The 22,412-nt window shown below is 30.8% G+C and overlaps 1 protein-coding gene across 1 annotated transcript in view; it reads right to left on the bottom strand.

The window, feature by feature from the left end:
- Window positions 1-22,412, bottom strand: part of LOC145239886 (cytoplasmic tRNA 2-thiolation protein 1-like) — an 87,158-nt gene that overhangs the window by 11,858 nt on the left and 52,888 nt on the right. The window contains exons 6-11 of the mRNA XM_080103503.1: window positions 14,913-14,990; window positions 10,389-10,430; window positions 5,425-5,474; window positions 3,403-3,467; window positions 2,123-2,188; window positions 1,812-1,870 (exon numbers count right to left, since the gene is read on the bottom strand). Coding sequence (XP_079959629.1) covers window positions 1,812-1,870; window positions 2,123-2,188; window positions 3,403-3,467; window positions 5,425-5,474; window positions 10,389-10,430; window positions 14,913-14,990 — 360 coding nt within the window. The remainder of the gene's footprint in view (window positions 1-1,811; window positions 1,871-2,122; window positions 2,189-3,402; window positions 3,468-5,424; window positions 5,475-10,388; window positions 10,431-14,912; window positions 14,991-22,412) is intronic.

The raw sequence follows: 22,412 nt of genomic DNA, 5'->3' as shown, positions 1-22,412 counted from the left end.
CATTTTTTTTTATACCATCTCTATCGGTTTATTTTTTTTTGATATCATCTCTATCGATTTATATTTTTTTTATATCATCTCTATGGGTTTATTTTTTTTTAATATCATCTCTATCGGTTTATTTTTTTTTGATATCATCTCTATCGATTTATATTTTTTTTGATATCATCTCTATCGGTTTATTTTTTTTATATCATCTCTATCGGTTTATTTTTTTTTGATATCATCTCTATCGATTTATATTTTTTTTATATCATCTCTATCGATTTATATTTTTTTTTATATCATCTCTATCGATTTATTTTTTTTTGATATCATCTCTATCGATTTATTTTTTTTTTGATATCATCTCTATCGGTTTATTTTTTTTTGATATCATCTCTATCGATTTATTTTTTTTTTTATATCATCTCTATCGATTTATATTTTTTTTTATATCATCTCTATCGGTTTATTTTTTTATATCATCTCTATCGATTTATTTTTTTATATCATCTCTATCGGTTTATTTTTTTTATATCATCTCTATCGATTTATATTTTTTATATCATCTCTATCGATTTATATTTTTTTTATATCATCTCTATCGGTTTATTTTTTTTTGATATCATCTCTATCGATTTATATTTTTTTGATATCTCTATCGATTTATTTTTTTTTGATATCATCTCTATCGATTTATATTTTTTTTTATATCATCTCTATCGGTTTATTTTTTTTTTTATCATCTCTATCGATTTATATTTTTTTTTATATCATCTCTATCGGTTTATTTTTTTTTTTATATCATCTCTATCGGTTTATTTTTTTTTGATATCATCTCTATCGATTTATATTTTTTTTTATATCATCTCTATCGATTTATTTTTTTTTATATCATCTCTATCGGTTTATTTTTTTTGATATCATCTCTATCGATTTATATTTTTTTTATATCATCTCTATCGATTTATTTTTTTTTGATATCATCTCTATCGATTTATTTTTTTTTTATATCATCTCTATCGGTTCATTTTTTTTTAATATCATCTCTATCGATTTATTTTTTTTTTTTATATCATCTCTATCGATTTATTTATTTTTTTTATATCATCTCTATCGATTTATTTTTTTTTTTTATATCATCTCTATCGATTTATTTTTATCAGAATGTATAACTATTTAAGAGGGGGAAAACGAGTTCATTAAAATTGAAAATAATACAACTCTACACACAAAACTTTACACATTATTATGGACTCCACGACACAGATGTGCAAGCAAAGGACAACCTAGATCCGCATCCAGCAAATAGCACACGACGCCAACTGTGAACTTGAAGATCTGAGGCAGTTGATGGAAGACAGGAAACTCTAGAGAGGAAGAGTCACATTGGTCCTGGCAAGGAGCCCGTCCTGATGATGATGACACACAAAAAATATATTTCCAATTAATTTGTATAAAAGTGTTATGTGCAATAATTATTAATTAATAAGTTTTTAAAGTTTCATGTAAATCTGACGATTCAGAAGTCGTTTAAAAACATTGCAGCATCAGCTTATGTTTCCCCCAACTAAAACAAGACGAATATTAAAGAGACATTGATTAATGGAGAAGTCTTTTTGCATGAAACATAACTTCTGTAGCTTGGCACCCCTGCAAATAACTAGAAAGTGCCATATCAACCGACAGCAAAGTTGCCAGCCCAAAATGACAGAAAAATACTCCAGCGCAGACACAATAATATCTGGTTACTAAACGAGAAGAGGTGGTCACAACGTGATGGAATAATAGTGGGGGGGGGGAGGGGTATAAGTAAAACTTGAATTTACCAATAATTGAGCTGGATTGGATGATTTCCAAATCTTTGATGTAAGCCCGGGCAAAACCCCTACAAGTCAAGAGAAATAAAGAATAATTAAAAAAGGGAAGAATAAAACGTATATAAAAACAAGATTCTTCGTCACAAATTAAAAAAGGGAAGAATAAAACGTATATAAAAACAAGATTCTTCGTCACAAATTAAAAAAGGGAAGAATAAAACGTATATAAAAACAAGATTCTTCGTCACAAATTAAAAGCACGACTCTAACAAAAAATTGTATGATAAATATGTAATCAAACTAATAATAAAAATATTCACCTGTAAGCATTTGGAGAATAGATGCATTCAGTTGAAAAATAGTCAAGTTTCTTGAAATAGGCATACCTGCAATCAGAAGGGGAAAAAAAAAAAAGAATATAAGAATCATGTTTCAAGGTAAAAAAAATTCTTGAAAAATTCAAGAATATTTTCTGGTGTGTGATTGGTTGTACGGATTAAAGTGAACTGTCAGCATTCTTAGATATCAGTGTACCGATGCCGTAAAAAAGGCCATCAATTTTATTTTGATCTCGAAACGTTACGGACAAGATCGTGATGATGACATAGAATGCCTTGGTTTCTTTAACTACTAATCGCACTTTATTATTTGTTGAATGCTGCAAATTATCATGCATTGTGCTATTTTAATGCCCAACCACACGATACAATTTACGAACCATGCTATTTATAATTTTGACGACATCTTTTATTTATTAAATTGTAAGATGAAAGTACAAAATAGTTAACGAAGCTCCTTCCCCTACGTTAAGAATAGCTTTCTAAATAATAACCTTATTATTTCAGCACAGTTCTTAAACTGCACAAGTACCAAAGAAATAATGAATAAATAAAAGCAGTATAATACATGACATACTATTAAACTCATAACCTATTAGTGAAAAAGTATTGGTTGGTTGTTTTTGTTTTATGGCATATCAACCCTTTTCGGGTTATTTAATGCCGAATCCAGTGATTTTGAAGAAAAATTTTTTAATAGAATATATTTGTTTTTTTTTTCAAGTTTCTATTTAACCCATAGTTGGGACCCTAACAGAACTACCACTCCGGGTCAGAGTGGACTTGGGAGCAATGGCAATTAAGGGGTTGCTCCACACACCCCCAAAGCCCACAAGCTGGGGCCTCACCATCGGATTTAGTTTAAGGTCATATCCAGGACTTAAAAGTATTGGATATGGCATGTATACCTAGAGGTTGTGGGTTCAATCGATTAAAAAATTAACCGGTGAAAGATATCTAATAAGGCATAAAAAAAACAGATCGAAAACTCGCAGTAGTCGAAAATCCTCAAACTGATTACAACAAGGTTATTGAGAACAAAACATGAGCTAAACAAACTAAAAAAAAAGGCCCAAATTGTAAATACTATTTTTCAATGATTATCTTTTATTATAATTCCTTAAATGGTTCTTTGTTAGCAAGTATGGTATGTTGGTTATTTAAAAAAAAAAAAAAAAAAAAATAGCAACTTGTGTTCAATTTTTTTGTATACATTATATAAAATGCTTTATTAGGTGGGATATGGTGCCACTGAAACTTACATAACAATTTCTTTTTCATATGCATACTTCAGTGGCTTGCAACGTGGAAGCATTCCTTCAGACGCCTGAAAGGATTGGAAAAAATTTAAAAAGTTACCAAAATGTCAAGAAAGGAAAAAAAAAAAAAATATTGACACAAAATGCAAAACTTTCAACAAAATTTTCTTTAAAATTCTGAGAGTGTATCGTTAATTTCAGAAATACTTTATTGAGAAAGTATGGACGCATTTATCACCCCCCCCCTCACTCAAATCCTGTAGAATTGGTCAACTCATGATATGTAAAAGAAAGTAAACAAAACGAATATCGCTGTTGCAATATTTTTGGTATAAGGAAAGTAGGTATTTATTTGCTTCGCCACGCAAGCAAAATACGACACAAGGTCGGTTTTTATGTGAGGTGAAGGGGGTTGCCCCTACATGTACCAACAACCAATTGCCACAAGAGCAATGGTCACAAAGTGCAGCATCTGCCAGAACAGATACTATACTCTGATCCCAGCAAAAGTGCCAGGTTGGAAGGTTCTATTTATAGACAGGGGTGATAGGAAGTGACCAATCAAATGGAACAATGCTCTACTATCAACCAATCAGAAACCAGTATCGTGCCATAAAGCATACTGTATTTTTTTAAATTCCCGCACATAATTTTTCGTGTCCACACAAGAAGGAATTTTGCTCTTCGTCTGCAAACTTTTACAATTCAAAACTTCTCCGGATTGGTTATCCAATGGGAAACTCTAGTCTTCATCAGCAAGCTGTTACAATTAAAAGATACTCTGCATTGATACCGCCATTTTGTTTGAAACAACATTTTGCTTCTAAAACTAAAATGGCTCCAAAAAGTAAGACTTGAGTAAATGCATTATCAAGTAAAACTAGTGCAGCATAGCCTCCCAAAAAAAATCACAAAAATTGAGCTAAAGAAGAAAAAAACATTTCAAAATAATAAAAGTATTTAAATTCTTTTTCACATTTGGTTTCTAAAAATGCAACAGAAAAGAATTATAGACATGTCAGAAGCGTTGCATATATTTTGAAATTAAAAATTATGTATATAAAATATATTTGAAAGGCTAGAAAGCAACACATACTTTTTTTAAATAAAAATATTTATTTGTTTATTCAGATATTTTGATGATAAACATCCTTATCAATAAAAATCTTTTTTTTTTCCCCTGTTTTTTCTTGCCCGTATGGTGGAATCCACGTGTAAGAGTGTTAGTTCAAAGATATGATTTTCAAAATTTGTCATCAGCAGGATGTCGCGTTAGCTATGCAAAATGAATTATAGAAATGTTAGAAGCGTTGCATATATTTTGAAATTAAGAATTACATATATAAAATACGTTTGGAAGGCTAGAAAACAACAACAACAAAAAATATACACCGTTTTTTAACCTTCCAAATTCTTAATTGTAACAGAAAAGAGTTTCTTCTTTATTTGAGTTATTACATAATAAGCAAAATTATGTTAAATCATAAATTTTTGTTCAAAATCCTCATATTGAGCGGGGTGAGGGTAAAAATAAAAATCATAAAACAACAAAAAGAATTTTAATAAAATAAAAATAAATTACAATCTTGATTAACAATGGTTTGCTGTGATAGTACCCTCCCCCAAATCATTAAGAGGTTACTTTATGCAAACGGACTAATCTGATCATTTTGTTGCTTTTATTGCAAAAGAAAAATTAGAGAATTATCAAATTCTACTCAAAATTTTCAGTATTTTACAAATTTAACATTATACTAATTTTATTTATCATCATTATTATCATTGTATAATTAATAAACCCCCCCAACAGGAGGCATAACAAGTTTTATGCTATTCTGTCAAATAATTTGCAAGTGTTTTTAGCAGTAGCAATACCCTGATTCTGATTTTAAACTGAAAGTCTCTTAAAACATTTTTAACGTTTTCACAAAACATTTTTTCAAAAAGTACTTGCGAAAACAAAAAAAAAATCCCATCTCATTTCAGTTATTAAAAATAAAAAGTTAAAATTTAATAAAAAATTACCGTTGTGATTGCTGTACACCGCGATAATCGTGAAATGTCTCCGCGCAGAACTGAAAACAAGAGAAATATCAATTAAAAATGAAGGAATAAATTTGAATAAATTTGCCAAAAACTACAATATATTGCGATCAATTTTGATGACAATAAAAGTATGGGAGTCTGAAACATTCATTGAGCATCATTCAATCCCGGGCAATGTTGAGTCGCCCCGCTAGTATATATATATATATATATCTATATATATAAAAGCGAAAATGTATGTATGTGTATGTGTATGTGTTCGCTTTTTCTGTATGTCAACAAAAGGCATTTTTCAAAGAAGCGGTCGCTCGCTTAACAACTTTTTAAAACTTTTTATATCACATACAAATCGTAATATCTCACAGTTAACAACGATGCTCGCCTGTCTATTTAATTTGCTCGATTTCGGGAAGATAAATATTCAATATTTGTCGCTCGCCGCATGTGGGTTAGTCTTTTTCCTATAACATCTTGGGGGTGGGAAAAAAAAAGCGTTCAGTAGTAAATGAATACTATCCCGTAGTTGACCTCATTAACTCATTAAAACGAGCACCTGTTAAATCCAACTAATTAAATAAATTCAAACGTGTTTCCGTTAGCATCTCACGGTGGGGCAATGGTTAAACATCGCACGTTTTTTTTTTTTTTCACACTTTAATTTACAACTTTGCCTCGAGGGTTCGGGTTCGATCCTCATACTTACTTTTTTTTTTTTTTTTACCCCCCCCCCACACCTCTAAACACCCGGGCAACACCGGGTACCCCTCGCTAGTATATAATAAAGGAAACATGTCTATCCCTAAAAACGAAGACATACTAGGAATGCACCTTAAATATAAGTGCATTCGTATACACAATTTGCATGTGAAAATCATGGAAGTAGTTCGGCATCTTTCGCTGCCCCTTAAAGGATCTAATGACATTTTTCTAATATTTTACACAAAGAAATTAATATATAAACGTTAGGTTAAGAGTAGTAACGTATATTTGAATAACTTGATGTGCAAGATATCTAGCTGACGACATCAAAGTCACTATTAATCTAAACTCTCCTGCATATGATGCTATCCCAAACTCTAACCCAGGCAACATCAAGTAACCCTGCTCGTATATATATGAAATAAATGAAGAAAGACATTAAATTTTCAGCCTTTAAAATAATGATGAAATAATGTCTTGTAGAAATCGGCTGAAAGTTATATGGAAATCTGCCCTCTCGGAACAGATCAAGAAAACCTTTTTTAGAGCAGTAGTGGAGACAGTGCTGTTTTATGAACTCTCAGTAAAAAAAAAAAAAACTTGAAAGTAAGATGGAACTTACACTTGAATGCTCTGGACAGTGTTAAACTTAAACTGAAAATCACACCTAACCATCTATATGGTCGGCTGGCCAGAATCTCTTCAGTAATAAGAGAAAGAATAACATGATATGTCGGACATTGCTACAGAAGAAAAGATTAGGCCGTCAGTGATGTGGTACTGTGGGATCCTAAATGCGGAACTGCTAAAGTAGGAAGACCAGTCAAGATGCACACAAAATTATTAATAGAAGATACAGACTTTCAACATGAAGATTTGCCATGAAAGATAGAGACTTGTGGAGGGAAAGAGTCAACCCGAATGTAGAAATAAATAAAATGACGATCAATTCTAATTGATAAGAAATGTAATATACTAAAAACTATTAATCATCCGTTTTACATGCTGACATGTGGTGGACAGCTTTTAGAAATTGACTTCTAAACTAATCTATTTCTAACCAGGTGTTTATTTTTGAGGTGCTTTAAATAAATTTCCAGACTTTTTTGTACATTCAAAATTGTAAACTCTTGAAACTTCAATGTTATTGCTAGATATCTCATGAGATGACTGACCAATTTTTATGATTTTACATTAAAATGAACTGCTATAGCAGGAATTGGAATACACCCTACTAAAGCCTGATTGTCACAACTGGTGAATTTCAAAAATGCAATCTGGACCTGAGGACACTTCAGAAGAACGATATGCAATAAAATTTTGTTTTAAACTTGGAAAAATGTCACAGAGTCGTATGGAATGCTTCAGACTGCTTTTGGACCATTTTGCATAAATTTGAGACTCAGTTTTTAGGTGGCATAAGAGATTTAAAGAAGGCAGAGAGTCTGGGAGGGATGATGAGAAGTGTGGAAGGAGTAAGGAAGTCAGAACACCAAAGTTGATTGGCCAAATAAAGAATTTTATGGATAAGGGCTGTCATGTGTCTATAGAGACAATAAGTGCACGGTTTGACATCAGTGTGGGAACTGTACAAACAATTATTTGTGATGAACTGAAGATGTGGAAGATTTGTGTGATGTTTGTCCCAGACTATTTAATCAAGATGAGCATCAAGACTGCCCCTAACCCTTCATATAGATAAAGACCTTGCTCCCTATGACTTCTCGTTATTCCTTAAGCTCAAGGAAAATCTAAGAGGCTGTCGTTATGAGATAATTGAGGAGATGAAAGAGGCTATGACAAGGGCCATTCACATGCTCACACAAAAGGATTTCCATGGGGCCTTCTAGAAGTTGTTGGAATCGTACAAGTGCGTTGCAGCCAGAGGAGATTACTTTAAGCAGGGTAGAGTTTCATGTGTGTACTATCAATAAAAGTGCTCATATGAAAAAAGTCAGGAAACTTATTGAAGGCAACTCATATAACTCTTGAATCTTCCCCGCCAACTGATCTTATTACCTCAACTGTGCTACTAACCCAAGAAATTCCATCCATTTTTTCCAATATGACCAAACCATCAGAGTCTCCTGTTCTTCACACATCTCCTTATACAGTACAGATTTAATCTTTTTCAGAGGTCATCAGATTCAACCTCGTCTTTAAAACTCCACATCCAGCACACCATTCTTTTCCATGCAACCCATATTCTCAACGGCCTGGTTCTACTCCCAGGCATCATTACACCACATACATATATGTTTGGTAGACTTTTTTTCTTGCTCAACACTGGTCACATTCTGCTAGTTAGCAATGGAGGAAGTTCTCTCAACTTACTCCATTCATTCCTAATCTTGCAATCACATTAGCACCAGCTCCTTCCTGTGCTCTAATGGTATTACGAAGATAAAAAAACTTCTCATCACTTTCTCCGCATCTTATTTTGATTTTAGTAAAACTCTGTACTGACAAGGTTCTCAAATCACACGATATCACCTATTGAATCAATGCTTCTGACAAAGCAAGATCTTATACCCATACTGAAGAGTAGCGAGACAATCATTTTTATTTTTATTATTATTATTCCATTTTCACTCCAAATAAGGCATAGTGCCACTTTGATGTAGGGGGCTACTATCGGGGACATAAGTTGCAGGGATACTATTTAGGGAATTGAGCAGCAAGATGTTTGTTCACATTACATTTGAACTTCTGTATGTCAGTACAGTTGGGAAAACAAGAACCCGGAAGGGAGTTCCAAAATTTAGCAGTTCTTTCTTATATCTCGGCATCTCTACTGTGTAGGGGTGGGATTTTGCTGCTTGTCGGTGGTATTTATGTCAAGGAGGTACAAGGGCTTGTAGTTCGGAGAATCTACCATTAAAATACTTGTAAAACAGGCAGAGGGATGTAACATTTCGTCGATGAGAAAGAGGCCAAAGCCTAGATGACAGTTCAGGACCTATCAGGTTGACGACTCTCTTTGGAACCCTGTCCAGGAGTGAGAGACTAGTAGCAGATGCACCAACCCAAATGTGACAACAGTACTCCATACATTGGCGAATGGTGGCCTTGTAGAGGTACATTTGGATGATTAATGTATAACTGAATAAATGATACTGAAATCAAAGTGCCATGGTGTAGTGTTTACATGTGTCGACTGTGTGCTTGACATGCCGACTAATTTCGAAGAAGGAAAACTCAGAAATCATCCCCAGTCTTTCTCTACTTATTCCAACATCGTTTCCAGTAGTCCTGAACTTCTTGCCATTGGACTCAAGCAATACCGGTTCATGAGAAGAGCAGTTGGAGATTGTGAAACCCTTGCTCCGCTAGATAACTCCCGCATGCAGACACCCTTACAGAAGGCATCCAATGTCTCAAGACTGAAAGAAGGCCAATATGTGATGCACAATTGTCAATAATTTTGTGCTTTAAAAAATATTTTGATTAAAATGAAATCAAATTTTTTATTATGAGTGAAGAGAATGAGATTCATGCAAAGCAGCATCAGCCACTGAACATAAAAATGGCTTTGAATCAGAAAAAAAAAAAATTTCAAGCAGATTCTACTAAAATAGTCATATTTCAAAAACCAAAGTATTTTAAGCACTTAAAATAAAATAATTTGGTTCAGAAATGGCTATACATTCACATGGATCAAAAAATGATAATTTGATATAGTTGAAGAATTTAAAGCAAGTAAAGTGATGAAAATGCTAACATTACTGACTGGTCGTTTTTGCAACTTTTTGTAAGAATGAGAATGCTTTGTAAAAGTCTGTTATTTCATCTCTATAAGGAATGTCGTTGGGAAATTTGGAAAATAATCAGGCGAGATTACGCCCTTAATCCTGATGGGAGTACAATGTAAACTGACCCATTCCTTTTATTGCTATATTCAACATGATGAGCACCAAACATTTTGAAAAGAAGCTATTATGTAACTCAACTACCTTTTACCCCTTTTATGCATTAAAATTATAATTGAATATGGTTGTTGCAATTTTTAATTACCCTATCCCCCCCCCCAAAAAAAAATATTGTTTCCATTTAGTGAAACAGTCAACAATTTGACTTTTATCTTTCTTACATTTTTTTCTTACATTTCTTTTTTTATGTTGAAAAAAAAAGAAAGAAAAAAAAAGTGCAGTTTTGCTATCTTTTTTTTTTTTAATGATAATAGAATATTTTCAATATTATGGACAATAATGAGATTATGTTTTAAAACAATTATAATAACTTACCATTCATTATAACAGTCTCTGCGATATCATCTGCGTTATGGCCTACAAGTTGAAGACAACAACATTAGAATGTAAGAAAAGAAAAAAAAAAAATTTTATAAATCCAAATCTTGTTTTCACAAATAATTCTATAATACTGACTTTACAAGTCTACATGTGTAACAACAGAAGGTCATAAATTACTAGCCAAGAAATATATACTTTTATTTACATACAATTAGGAATCCATTGAATGGTACCCAGATTTAATAAAATAACCCTTACCCCACAATCCATAGAATCAATAAAATAATAGGTTTTACTTGTCTAAATTCCGAACAGGTTAAGCAAGTGATAGGTTGGTTACCAGCGAGGGTGTGGCATGTGTTGGTTAAGTGTGAGATAATATTAGGTTGGTGCAAAAATATCGTTTTTATATGCATAGTCGAACGTCAAACAACATTATTTTTGCACAAACCTAATAATAAATGGGTTGAGGGGGAGATATTAATGGTGATTTTTTTTTCTTTATTAAGTCATGGTCATAAAACCGTTAGCAACAGACAAAAACTACTAAAGCTAATTAGGGAATGCATAAAACTTGAGAACATCATGATAGCAAACACAGAACTCCAAAAATGTGACAATGATACATGTTCACTCACACAATTCTGAGGCAGAATGTTCAGGACTGCAGAACACAATGTGAAAGGAGATCACCGGTACATCTCTGAGCAAACACTGGTGTGATTATGCAGAGTATCTAATGTGAATGTATATCGTCGCAGGTTTGGTCTGTTCAGCTGCATTGTAGTGCGGCAAAAATCATAAATAATCTGTAGCCAACAGAAATAACTGTTACATTCCGGCAAGTAGACAGTAAATCTAATCCAAGCAGATCATATACTCCACAGGAAACAGGGTTGCATCAGGGAATATGTTGGTTGGTTGTTTTTGTTTTACGGCATATCAACCCTTTTCAGGTTATTTAATGCCGAATCTGGTTATTTTGAGGAACGATTTTTAATGGAGTATATTTGTTTTTTAAGTCGGATTCTATTTAACCTATAGTTGGGACCCTAACAGGTACTACCACTGCGGGTCAGAGTGGACCTGGGAGCAATGGCAATTAAAGGGTGGCTCCACACTCCCCAAGGCCTGCAAGGTGGGGCCTCACCATCGGATATAGTTTTAGGTCATATCCAGGGCCAGGGAATATGTAGTAGATATACAGCACTGTAGACACTCAAGAAAATTGCCAAGTTCAGCGAACACTAAGGATCTGTATTCCAAGTGGGGACGAATCATTGCCTCGTCAGGCTTAGTTAGCCAATGTCATTTATGAGGAATTTGGTAGCTGAGGATACGGAACGCATAAAGCACCGTATTAACCATGTTGAATATATAAGACAAGTGGTTGTGAAACTTGAGATTGCTAGATATTATTACTCCCAGGTTTGGATTAGTTTAGTAAAGATCATGTGTTAGGCATTTTGAAATAAGCAGTTGTCAAGTTAATCTATTGGTATTTAGTAGCTGTGGCTTTAGAGTCCTCTGTCCCAATGACTACCTAGGTGCAAAGATGATAATCAAGGTATAAATGATTTTGTAAAATCACTTAAAAGCAATCCACTCGTTGTACCAAATTTTTTTTTTTTTTTTTTTTTTTAACACTAGTGAATCATCACTAATCAATACTAAACACCAATCTAGAATAAAAAGGTAAAAATGAGGATAAATTATTAATTAAAAGATGAAGAATATTACGAGAGGATTGAGAAAAAGAATGAAATGAATAAAATTCAATAACAGTTGAGATCAAAGTGTAGTAACAACTTGATTTGGGAATCATAAGTAGGATGATCCCTGGTGTGAATGTGGTATTATGATGACTGAAAACTCTAACCAGGATTAGCCTAGTCAATAAATGTACAGTGACAAAGATGACCATAGACACCCGCCTCTTCGTTTTTTGATTGGCCTTATGCCAAATTTTGTAAAACTCTTGTTTGTCAAAATAAATATAAATCAAAGTGTAGTATCTGTTGTTCTCAGTAAGTGAAGGAGAAATCCTTCTATACTGAGGCAATTTTAATTTTTTGTTCCAATCCAGAGTACCATTTTTGGGGAACTGAATTTTCCTTACATTAAAAACCGACCTTGTGTCTAATTCTTCCTTGTGGCGAGGCACATAAATAGGGATTTTAAGATTTGTCCATTCAGCTTTATAATTATAAAGTATTTGCTTTATAATTATAAAGTATTTGCGTTTATAATTATAAAGTATTTGCTTTTATAATTATAAAGTATTTGCTTTGTAATTATAAAGTATTTGCTTTGTAATTATAAAGTATTTGCTTTGTAATTATAATGTATTTGCTTTATAATTATAAAGTATTTGCGTTTATAATTATAAAGTATTTGCTTTATAATTATAAAGTATTTGCTTTATAATTATAAAGTATTTGCTTTGTAATTATAAAGTATTTGCTTTGTAATTATAAAGTATTTGCTTTGTAATTATAAAGTATTTGCGTTTATAATTATAAAGTATTTGCTTTATAATTATAAAGTATTTGCTTTATAATTATAAAGTATTTGCTTTATAATTATAAAGTATTTGCTTTATAATTATAAAGTATTTGCTTTATAATTATAAAGTATTTGCGTTTATAATTATAAAGTATTTGCGTTTATAATTATAAAGTATTTGCGTTTATAATTATAAAGTATTTGCGTTTATAATTATAAAGTATTTGCTTCATAATTATAAAGTATTTGCTTTATAATTATAAAGTATTTGCCTTTATAATTATAAAGTATTTGCCTTTATAATTATAAAGTATTTGCCTTTATAATTATAAAGTATTTGCTTTATAATTATAAAGTATTTGCCCATTCAGCTTTATAATTATAAAGTATTTGCGTTTATAATTATAAAGTATTTGCTTTGTAATTATAAAGTATTTGCTTTATAATTATAAAGTATTTGCTTTGTAATTATAAAGTATTTGCCTTGTAATTATAAAGTATTTGCTTTATAATTATAAAGTATTTGCGTTTATAATTATAAAGTATTTGCTTTATAATTATAAAGTATTTGCTTTATAATTATAAAGTATTTGCTTTATAATTATAAAGTATTTGCTTTATAATTATAAAGTATTTGCGTTTATAATTATAAAGTATTTGCTTTATAATTATAAAGTATTTGCGTTTATAATTATAAAGTATTTGCTTTATAATTATAAAGTATTTGCTTTATAATTATAAAGTATTTGCTTTATAATTATAAAGTATTTGCTTTATAATTATAAAGAATTTGTCTTTATAATTATAAAGTATTTGCCCATTCAGCTTTATAATTATAAAGTATTTGCGTTTATAATTATAAAGTATTTGCTTTGTAATTATAAAGTATTTGCTTTATAATTATAAAGTATTTGCTTTATAATTATAAAGTATTTGCCTTTATAATTATAAAGTATTTGCTTTATAATTATAAAGTATTTGCTTTATAATTATAAAGTATTTGCTTTATAATTATAAAGAATTTGTCTTTATAATTATAAAGTATTTGCCTTTATAATTATAAAGTATTTGCCTTTATAATTATAAAGTATTTGCCTTTATAATTATAAAGTATTTGCCCATTCAGCTTTATAATTATAAAGTATTTGCGTTTATAATTATAAAGTATTTGCTTTGTAATTATAAAGTATTTGCTTTATAATTATAAAGTAGTTGCCTTTATAATTATAAAGTATTTGCTTTATAATTATAAAGTATTTGCTTTATAATTATAAAGTATTTGCTTTATAATTATAAAGTATTTGCTTTGTAATTATAAAGTATTTGCCTTTATAATTATAAAGTATTTGCCTTTATAATTATAAAGTATTTGCTTTATAATTATAAAGTATTTGCTTTATAATTATAAAGTATTTGCCCATTCAGCTTTATAATTATAAAGTATTTGCTTTATAATTATAAAGTATTTGCCCATTCAGCTTTATAATTATAAAGTATTTGCTGATACCTACAAGTCAGTTGTCAATAGAGTCATGCAAAAGGCTAAAAAATAATACTACTTGCATCCTTACTAAAAACAAGCATTATGAGGTTAAGATCAAGGGTAAGTGGAGCAATCCAGTGAAAGGAGTGGTGCTCTGCTCCTACATTTTGATGTGATAGCCAATGGAAAGGAAACTTTTGGGGTGCTGTTGACTATGATCAATCCATTCTTTTTATTAAGATAGGCATCCATAAATGCGATAAATAAAGAAAAGTTTCAAAAACAATCCAGAAGAATTAAAAGAAAAACAATTCAAATAAAAAAAAAAAGGAACAAGTGAAAAAAGACTATGGCATCATATACAGATATGCCATTGTCACTGTTGGTTATTATTAAACAGGATTAGTTTTTGTGAGAGATGGAGAAAGATACACAATTATGACAGATGAGGACCCTCCATAGCTAAAAAGGTGCGATTCTCACAAAGAATTAAAATATTTAGAAAGTTAAGACAAAAAAAAAGTAATTACCTGTCACAATTTTGTCAACTTTTAACATATCTGCCCCGCGGTCTAAAGCCTGGCGCCGAAAGACACCACAGAATGTACCTAGGGATAAACGTGAAAAAAAAGTTTTTTCTCAGTTTGCAAAAAGATAAAAATAAAAATAAATAAATAAAATTTAAAAAAAGGTTGCAGTTTCATGACCAATTATACAGTAGAATCATTCTCGTACATCTTACACAACTCCAAGATATGAACCCTTATCAAAATATTGAACACACTCTGCACCCATATCACTGAAGATAAAGTTATTTATATGAAATATTCAACATAAAATGACAGTTTGTAGAAATGCACTAAAATAAAAACATCCCAGGGTTCTACGGTATTCTGAATAGCAACTATAAATAAAAAAAATGGTGATGACATTAAGGTTTCAAATAACAAAACAAGCAGTGAATAAATATCAAAATGAAAATATTTCTTACGGGTTTAAATTTCAAATCAGATGTGATTGATCGATTGTTGCGTTTTTACAGCATATCGACACGTATTATGTTATATAATGTTAAAACAACATCTGTTTTGTGTATGAAAGATATGTAAATTCATTTGTTTAGAAAACACATATTTTATAAAAACTGAGTAAACAATACTTAACAAATTCTCCCACTCTGGATCAGAATGAACCTTAGGCTTATAACTATTCGACAATTATCAAATACGGACCAGCGGCATCTATATCATACCATGTAGCAAATGAAATGCCTAATCCATCAGTTAAAATTCAATGTCTGGTGAAAAAGGGATTTACAAACATAATAGAGTAATTAATCTAGGCGATGTCAAAAACATCCTTATTTAGCATATGTTCAAATTCAATCATAGATTTAACTTTACTAACACCATGTTAATCAAACACATGATACGTTAGGGCAGGTCGATTTTGGAACCCTGGTGAGGCAATGGTGATGATAGTTGGAGTTTGACATAGAAAAGACCTACACAAAATATTTTTCTCAAAATCGTTATCTTTGATTGAGGAAATGACTTTAAAAGTTGAAAAATCAAAGCAATTAAAAGTTTTTCGGTGAATTGTCAAGAACGTCCCGTCATCAAAACAATCCGTACTGTTAAAAAAATGGAATCATTATTTAGAATATGTTTTAAACTACATTTTTAAATAAAATGAGTGAGGATAATGAATTAATAAAATAAATATTAAGTGTAAAGGCAAAATTATGTTTTTTAAATAATGACCAAATTTTGCTTTTTCATTTCAGGAACTTTTTTTGGTGGAAACATTTTAGATTTCACCGTCGCAAAACACGCTCGTTATTGATATTGAAAATTAACGTTTGTTTATTATTTAATTTGAAAACATTACGATTTAGGCTTAATTATTTCGAAAGGAAAAACGAAAAAGACTTATTTAAAATATATATTATTATATTTCAAGTGTCTGCAGTGAATTTAAACATGTTTGTTTTATCTTTTTTAATTTGTTTTTCTATTAGGTTGACACAAAAACAATGTCATTTTTTGACGTTCAAACGAACGTCAAAAGCATTATTTTTGCACCAACCTAATATTTCACATCAAATTCTATTTGAAATTTTTATTAAAATATGGTAATACTCCTGTTTTATATTAAAACAACAACAAAAATATAGTCCATACAATTTTATTCTACACATTCTTTACGAAACATAACCACGTGAATTTTCAAGTTTTTCTACTTAATAAAAAATACTTTGCAGAAAATTAGTGTCAAATTTTAATTTCTTTTATTTTTAAGGAGTAATTGTTTTTAAGCAGTATTTTTCTTCTAAAATTATAATTTTAAAATCAGATAACCCACAAAGATTAATACAAGTAAATAAGGAAACTCCTTTAAAGGTTTTTCGTTGTGTGTGCATCTATGTTATTGTACTAAAATAACTTTATTTAGAAAGCCATTCTTAATATGGGAAGGAGGTTGTATTGTAACTATTCTGTACTTTCACCTAAAAATTTAATAAACAAAAATTTTATAAAAATCAAATTTAACTTGAAAATACTATTAAAAATAGCATAGTAACATAGATGCATGAGCACTGGTTTTTCAAACTCTAAACACTCGTTAAAAATGGCACAGCTACAGCAAGAATGAATCTCTTTATGGATAAGTTCATGTTATCGAAGGCGGAGCTAAAATCTGCTAAAAATGTCAAGATTTGCCTCAAGTAGAATTCTAAAATATTAGTGTCCCTCCCGATCATTATTATCTGACAGCAGAAGAAACAAATAATTTAAGTGTGAAGACCAGAGGTTACTTTTTGAGTATGCTATTGGCATTTCTTGTTGAGAAGTTAACTTAGAAAATTGGGCCCTTGAATCAAAGAAGATGGCTAACATAAGCCACAAGATTAATGTGTTTATGGACTAGAGTTGTCTATCCTCAAACACTATGGTAAATTAAACATTTTGGTCAAATTTATCATCCAAGTGTATGCAGTTAGTTGGTTTGAGATCAAAACCGACAATATTTTTTTTAATCAACAACAGTATATTTTAATATGATTCAGAGAACAAAACAGTTAACTGAAATCCAAATTACTGTTTTAAACAAAATATAGTGCTTTTGCACTACTTCCAGAAAATATAATATCGATGATAAACTCAGATGAATTCGATATGAGAGAAGAGGGCATTCAAACGATTTTGTCCATTAGGTAAATAAATATTATCCATTAAATTTTATTAGTTTTCTTAATTTACCCAAACAATAGTTAGTTTTATTCATATTACATTGCAAAATATAAAAAAAATAAGTGTTTTCAAATAATTCTTTCTGTGTGTTGTTTTTTTCCAGAAATAGTGAACAACTCAAAAAAAATGAAAAGATTACTGCTATCAATTTTGCAGCCACACACTGGTCAAATTTGATTGATTTTTCTCAAAAAGTTGTATATGGGCAGGAAGCAAGACAGACACATTATTACAAAGTCACCGTGCCAGCAAATTAGACCTTCATTTTCCTCGAAAGGAAAGTATACAGAACAATTTAGTTCTATTGTAACATTTTATATTATTGCATTTAATAAAAAATTAAAATACATGGTTCTGTAACCTGTATCAAGTTGTTATATTGTGTAATACATCTCCACATATCTTTTTGAATTGTGAAATTTAAAAGACTTAGTTGCTAATTAGCTTTTTTTTACAAGTTTTGTTTAATCAATGCAGTAAAAGTTGAGTTATTTTGCTAGTTGTGATTCATAATTAAAATTATAATTTATGTATTTATGTTTCTTTCAATGTATTTCATACAAATATATCAATTTTAATTGAATATTTTATAAAAATAGTGAAATTTCAAAGTCAGTGTTGTGAAAAATGCTATGAAAATGGAGGATTTTTCAGCATTTTTCTACACTATTTTTAAAATTAAATGCTCAATTTTCTGTTCAAGATAGGAATCTAATTTTTGGTATATGTTCTTATCACATCAAATCCCAACTATCATCACCAGTGCCATATTGATTTTCTGAAAAAAGTTGCAAATCGACCTGCCCTAATGATACGTGAGGAAGTGGTTTTGATTGCACACTCAAACAATAACATCTAACAACGACCTGGTTTCTTTCAAATTTAATTCACTTTCATCAAATGCAGTAAGATGGAAAATGCTACACCCATGGACTACGGTTAAGATGCCTTTTAGTTATAACCTATTTCAACCTTGCTAGCTTCTCACAAACACCTTTTAACGTCCACTTCCACCTTGATGAACAGTAACTCAAATTTTACTTCCTATTAAGCTTATTTGTCCTACTTCCATATAACACCTAACTGGGTATTGTGATGTAAACTCCTGATTGAGCGAAAGAAAACCATAAAAGCAACTCCCTCCTCCAATTTTTTTTTTAGATAAGTATTAAAACTTTTCCTCTGAACGCCCACGGCTTAAAATTCACTGTTGACCTAATGATTTAATAAAGTTCTATGTAACTTTTATTCCTTATCTTTTAATTAATTTATATATATATATATTTTTGATATGATGAGATGGGTCTCTTTAAATGTAGATTCAACTGAAACATGTATGCACATGTGTAACTAATAATGTTTGTATAATAATAATAATAATATAATAATCTCAGTACAGGCCAATAAGTCTCCTGTGCGTCATGAGTAAGTTGCTAGAATCTGTGTTAAATACAGAAGTAATCAAACATCTCAACAAAAATAACCTTCTTAGTGACACTCAATATGGTTTCCGTTCTACTAGATCTACAGCAGATGTCCTTACAGTTATATCGCATAGGATTAGCAAATCTCTCGACGGTGGCAATCTTTCTAGAGCAATTGCTCTTGACATATCTAAAGCCTTTGATAGGGTATGGCATAAAGGTTTACTTCATAAGATCGCTAGCTATGGTATAGCTGGTAAAGTCTTCTCAATTATTAAATCATTTCTTTCTGATAGGTTCATAAGAGTAGTAGTTGAGGGGCAAAAATCAGAAGCTCACAGTATTAATGCCGGTGTACCTCAGGGATCCATCCTGGGCCCAACTCTTTTCCTGATCTACATTAATGATCTTCCAAATCATATCCTTACATCATTTGTAGACATTTATGCTGACGACACTACCATTTATGGTACCACATCTAAGACAGTAAACGACCAAGTTCTCTCCAATTCTCTCTCCTCTGATCTTGAGCACGTGGTACAATGGGGAAAGAAGTGGCTGGTTACTTTTAATGCATCTAAAACCAAGCTTCTCTCTTTACATCATCAACATTCTAATCCACATTTGTCATCAATTGAAATGAATGGCTCTCGTCTTCAGGAGGCCTCAAGTTTTGACAAGCTTCTGGGCTTGACCATTACTCCTGATCTTAAATGGAACACGTATATCAAATCTGTTGCCAAGGCCGCTGGAAAAATGGTGGGATCTTTCTATCGATCCAGTAGATATCTCACTGCTGATGCTATTCTCTACCTATATAAGAGCCAGGTACGTCCAAGGATGGAATACTGTTGCCACATCTGGGCAGGAGCTGCTAGAAAGGACTTGTCCTGCCTTGATAGAGTTCAAAATAGACTTCGTAGCCTCGTAGGAGATGTCCTTTTCTCCTCCTTGCAACCTCTATCTCACAGAAGAGATGTTGCGAGTTTGTCTCTGATGTATCGTTATTTTCATGGTAAGTGTTCAACTGAGCTTCAATCTATGGTCCCCCCTCGCCAAACTTTCACAAGAAACACTCGTCTAGCTGTAAACACTATCAATAATTTCCCCCACTCTTTATCTGTGCCTAAACCTAAACGTAGATTCCATGAACAAAGCTTCTTTCTTAGAACTGCACGCCTGTGGAATTGTCTTCCGTTTTCCTGCTTTCCGGCTGACTACAATATGGTTGTGTTCAAGTCTAAAGTAAATAAGTTCTTGATGAGCCGTTCCATATAAGTTATTAAATTTACCAAATTTTCATTACTAATGATTACTATATTGACCAATTTCTACTGTACACTCTTTAACCCTTATCCTTGAGTGGCCTCTGGGCCTTGATAATGTGGTGATGCCTATGTAAAAAAAAAAAAAAAAAAAAAAAAAAAAAAACATACTATATATATATATATATGAGAATAATGGAAATAGTATTCCAACGAAATAGGGAGATGAAAAGGAACAAAGTTATGTCTTCAACATTTCGTCTTTATTTTGAGACTTCCTCTGGATGAATGAAATTAAGAAAACAAAAACACAAGTAAAAATATTTTTACATTTTCTTGTGAAAAGTGTGACGCTGTTCCATTTCAGCAACGGAAAAAGATATTGGAAATTCAAAAGGGGAGGGGGGGGATTGCGTTGTTAAAGAAGGGGAGATTTTTAATAATGTCATATAGCCGTTAATGTGTTAAAAAAAAATATAACGTCGTTAATATTCTTTCTGGAAAAAAAAAAAATGTCTGTTGAAATCCAAATACAGTGTGATATGAGTGTGTTTTTGTTATGTAATTTATTGAATGAGATTATATGCATTAATTATTAGAGGTGTTTCTATGGTTTAAGAGGGTTAATCTGTGTCTATAGTTAAATTATGTTCTTTTAATAAAAGTTTACTTATTAATGGCGCTACATTATAGAAACCTCTATGTTGTTTAATTGTGGTTGAATTTATGATAAGCTCTGATTCAAAATGTCTCCGGCACAGTTTATTTGAAATAAATGTAACTATTTTTGCTTGTTTGAAGTCAAAGGTATGATTATGCTGCAATGAATGAGAGAAAAATGCACTTAGAGAATTACTATTTCTTATATCTCTTAAGTTTCATTGGGTTTGTTTTACAATCCACAGAGGTATGAAAAAGTGGTCAACAAACAAATATATAATAAATAAATGTTACCAAAGGCAAAATAAGTTACTCTTCTACCTACCTCGATAAATTTTTGGTGTTCAGTGTGGAGCATTACATGAGAACAAGTAAAAATGGCAGCGACATCTCTTGAAATCTTTGAAGTTTTAAAAATAAAAACTTATACAAAATAGTGATAGAAACCCACCTGATAATTGTCACGGCAACTTAAAGCCGTTAAAATGAAATTTAATTATGCTTATTAGTTTAATGTACTTGAAAACATTATGATTGTAATCTGTACAAAATTTTCTTTCATTTGATATGCTACAAGCCAGATTTTGTTACTAATTTCTTTGAATCGTGCCGTGGTGGCCATCTTGGATTTTCTGGTCGCCATCTTGGATTTTTCGTAGTGTAATGATGACGAATGATAATGTCCATCAGAATATTTCATTCTCATTTTTTTTTTAGCTATTTTTATGTTTCCACTTAAAGCCTTTAAAATGAAACTTAATTATGCTAATTAATTTAATGTACTTGAAAACATAATTGTAATCTGTACAAAATTTCCTTTCATTTGATATGTTGCAAGTCATATTTTGTTGATAATTTCTTTGAAGTGTGGTGGCCATTTTGGATTTCATGGTCGCCATCTTGGATTTTTCATGATGTGATAATAACAAATGATAATGTCATCAGAATAATACTTCATATGATGATAGAGCCTTACTTACCATTTTTCTTAGCTGTTTTTATGATGTTTCAACTTAAATCCGTTAAAATGAAACTGAAATATGCTAATTAGTATGTTAATTAGTTCGTAAGTTACCAAGTAACAAGGTCGTAAATAGAGCCATCTGAATCTTCATGGTTTTATGAGATGTTCAAAATTTCATCATAATATTTTTAACAAAAATCTGAAAATACAGTTGTTTTTTTAAAGATGGGTTAGTCTGTAAATTGTGTAAATTTCCTACCATTTTCAGTCACAGGCTTATATGCATTTGAATAGAACTGACTTAAGACAAAATATCTAGTGAAGCACACATTTTTTGATACTTTGAATGGTCATTAGTTCTAATGGATCAATTTTTAAAAAACTAAAGGTAATATTTCTTTGTTTTTATGCTCTTTTCAATAATGCTTGATTTGAGTTTATTCGATGTAAAGAAAAAAAATGG

Source organism: Euprymna scolopes, chromosome 19 (assembly GCF_053919585.1).
Source record: "Euprymna scolopes isolate OS-2025 chromosome 19, ASM5391958v1, whole genome shotgun sequence".
NCBI lineage: Eukaryota > Metazoa > Mollusca > Cephalopoda > Sepiida > Sepiolidae > Euprymna > Euprymna scolopes.
This window is presented reverse-complemented; position numbering and strand designations above follow the sequence as displayed.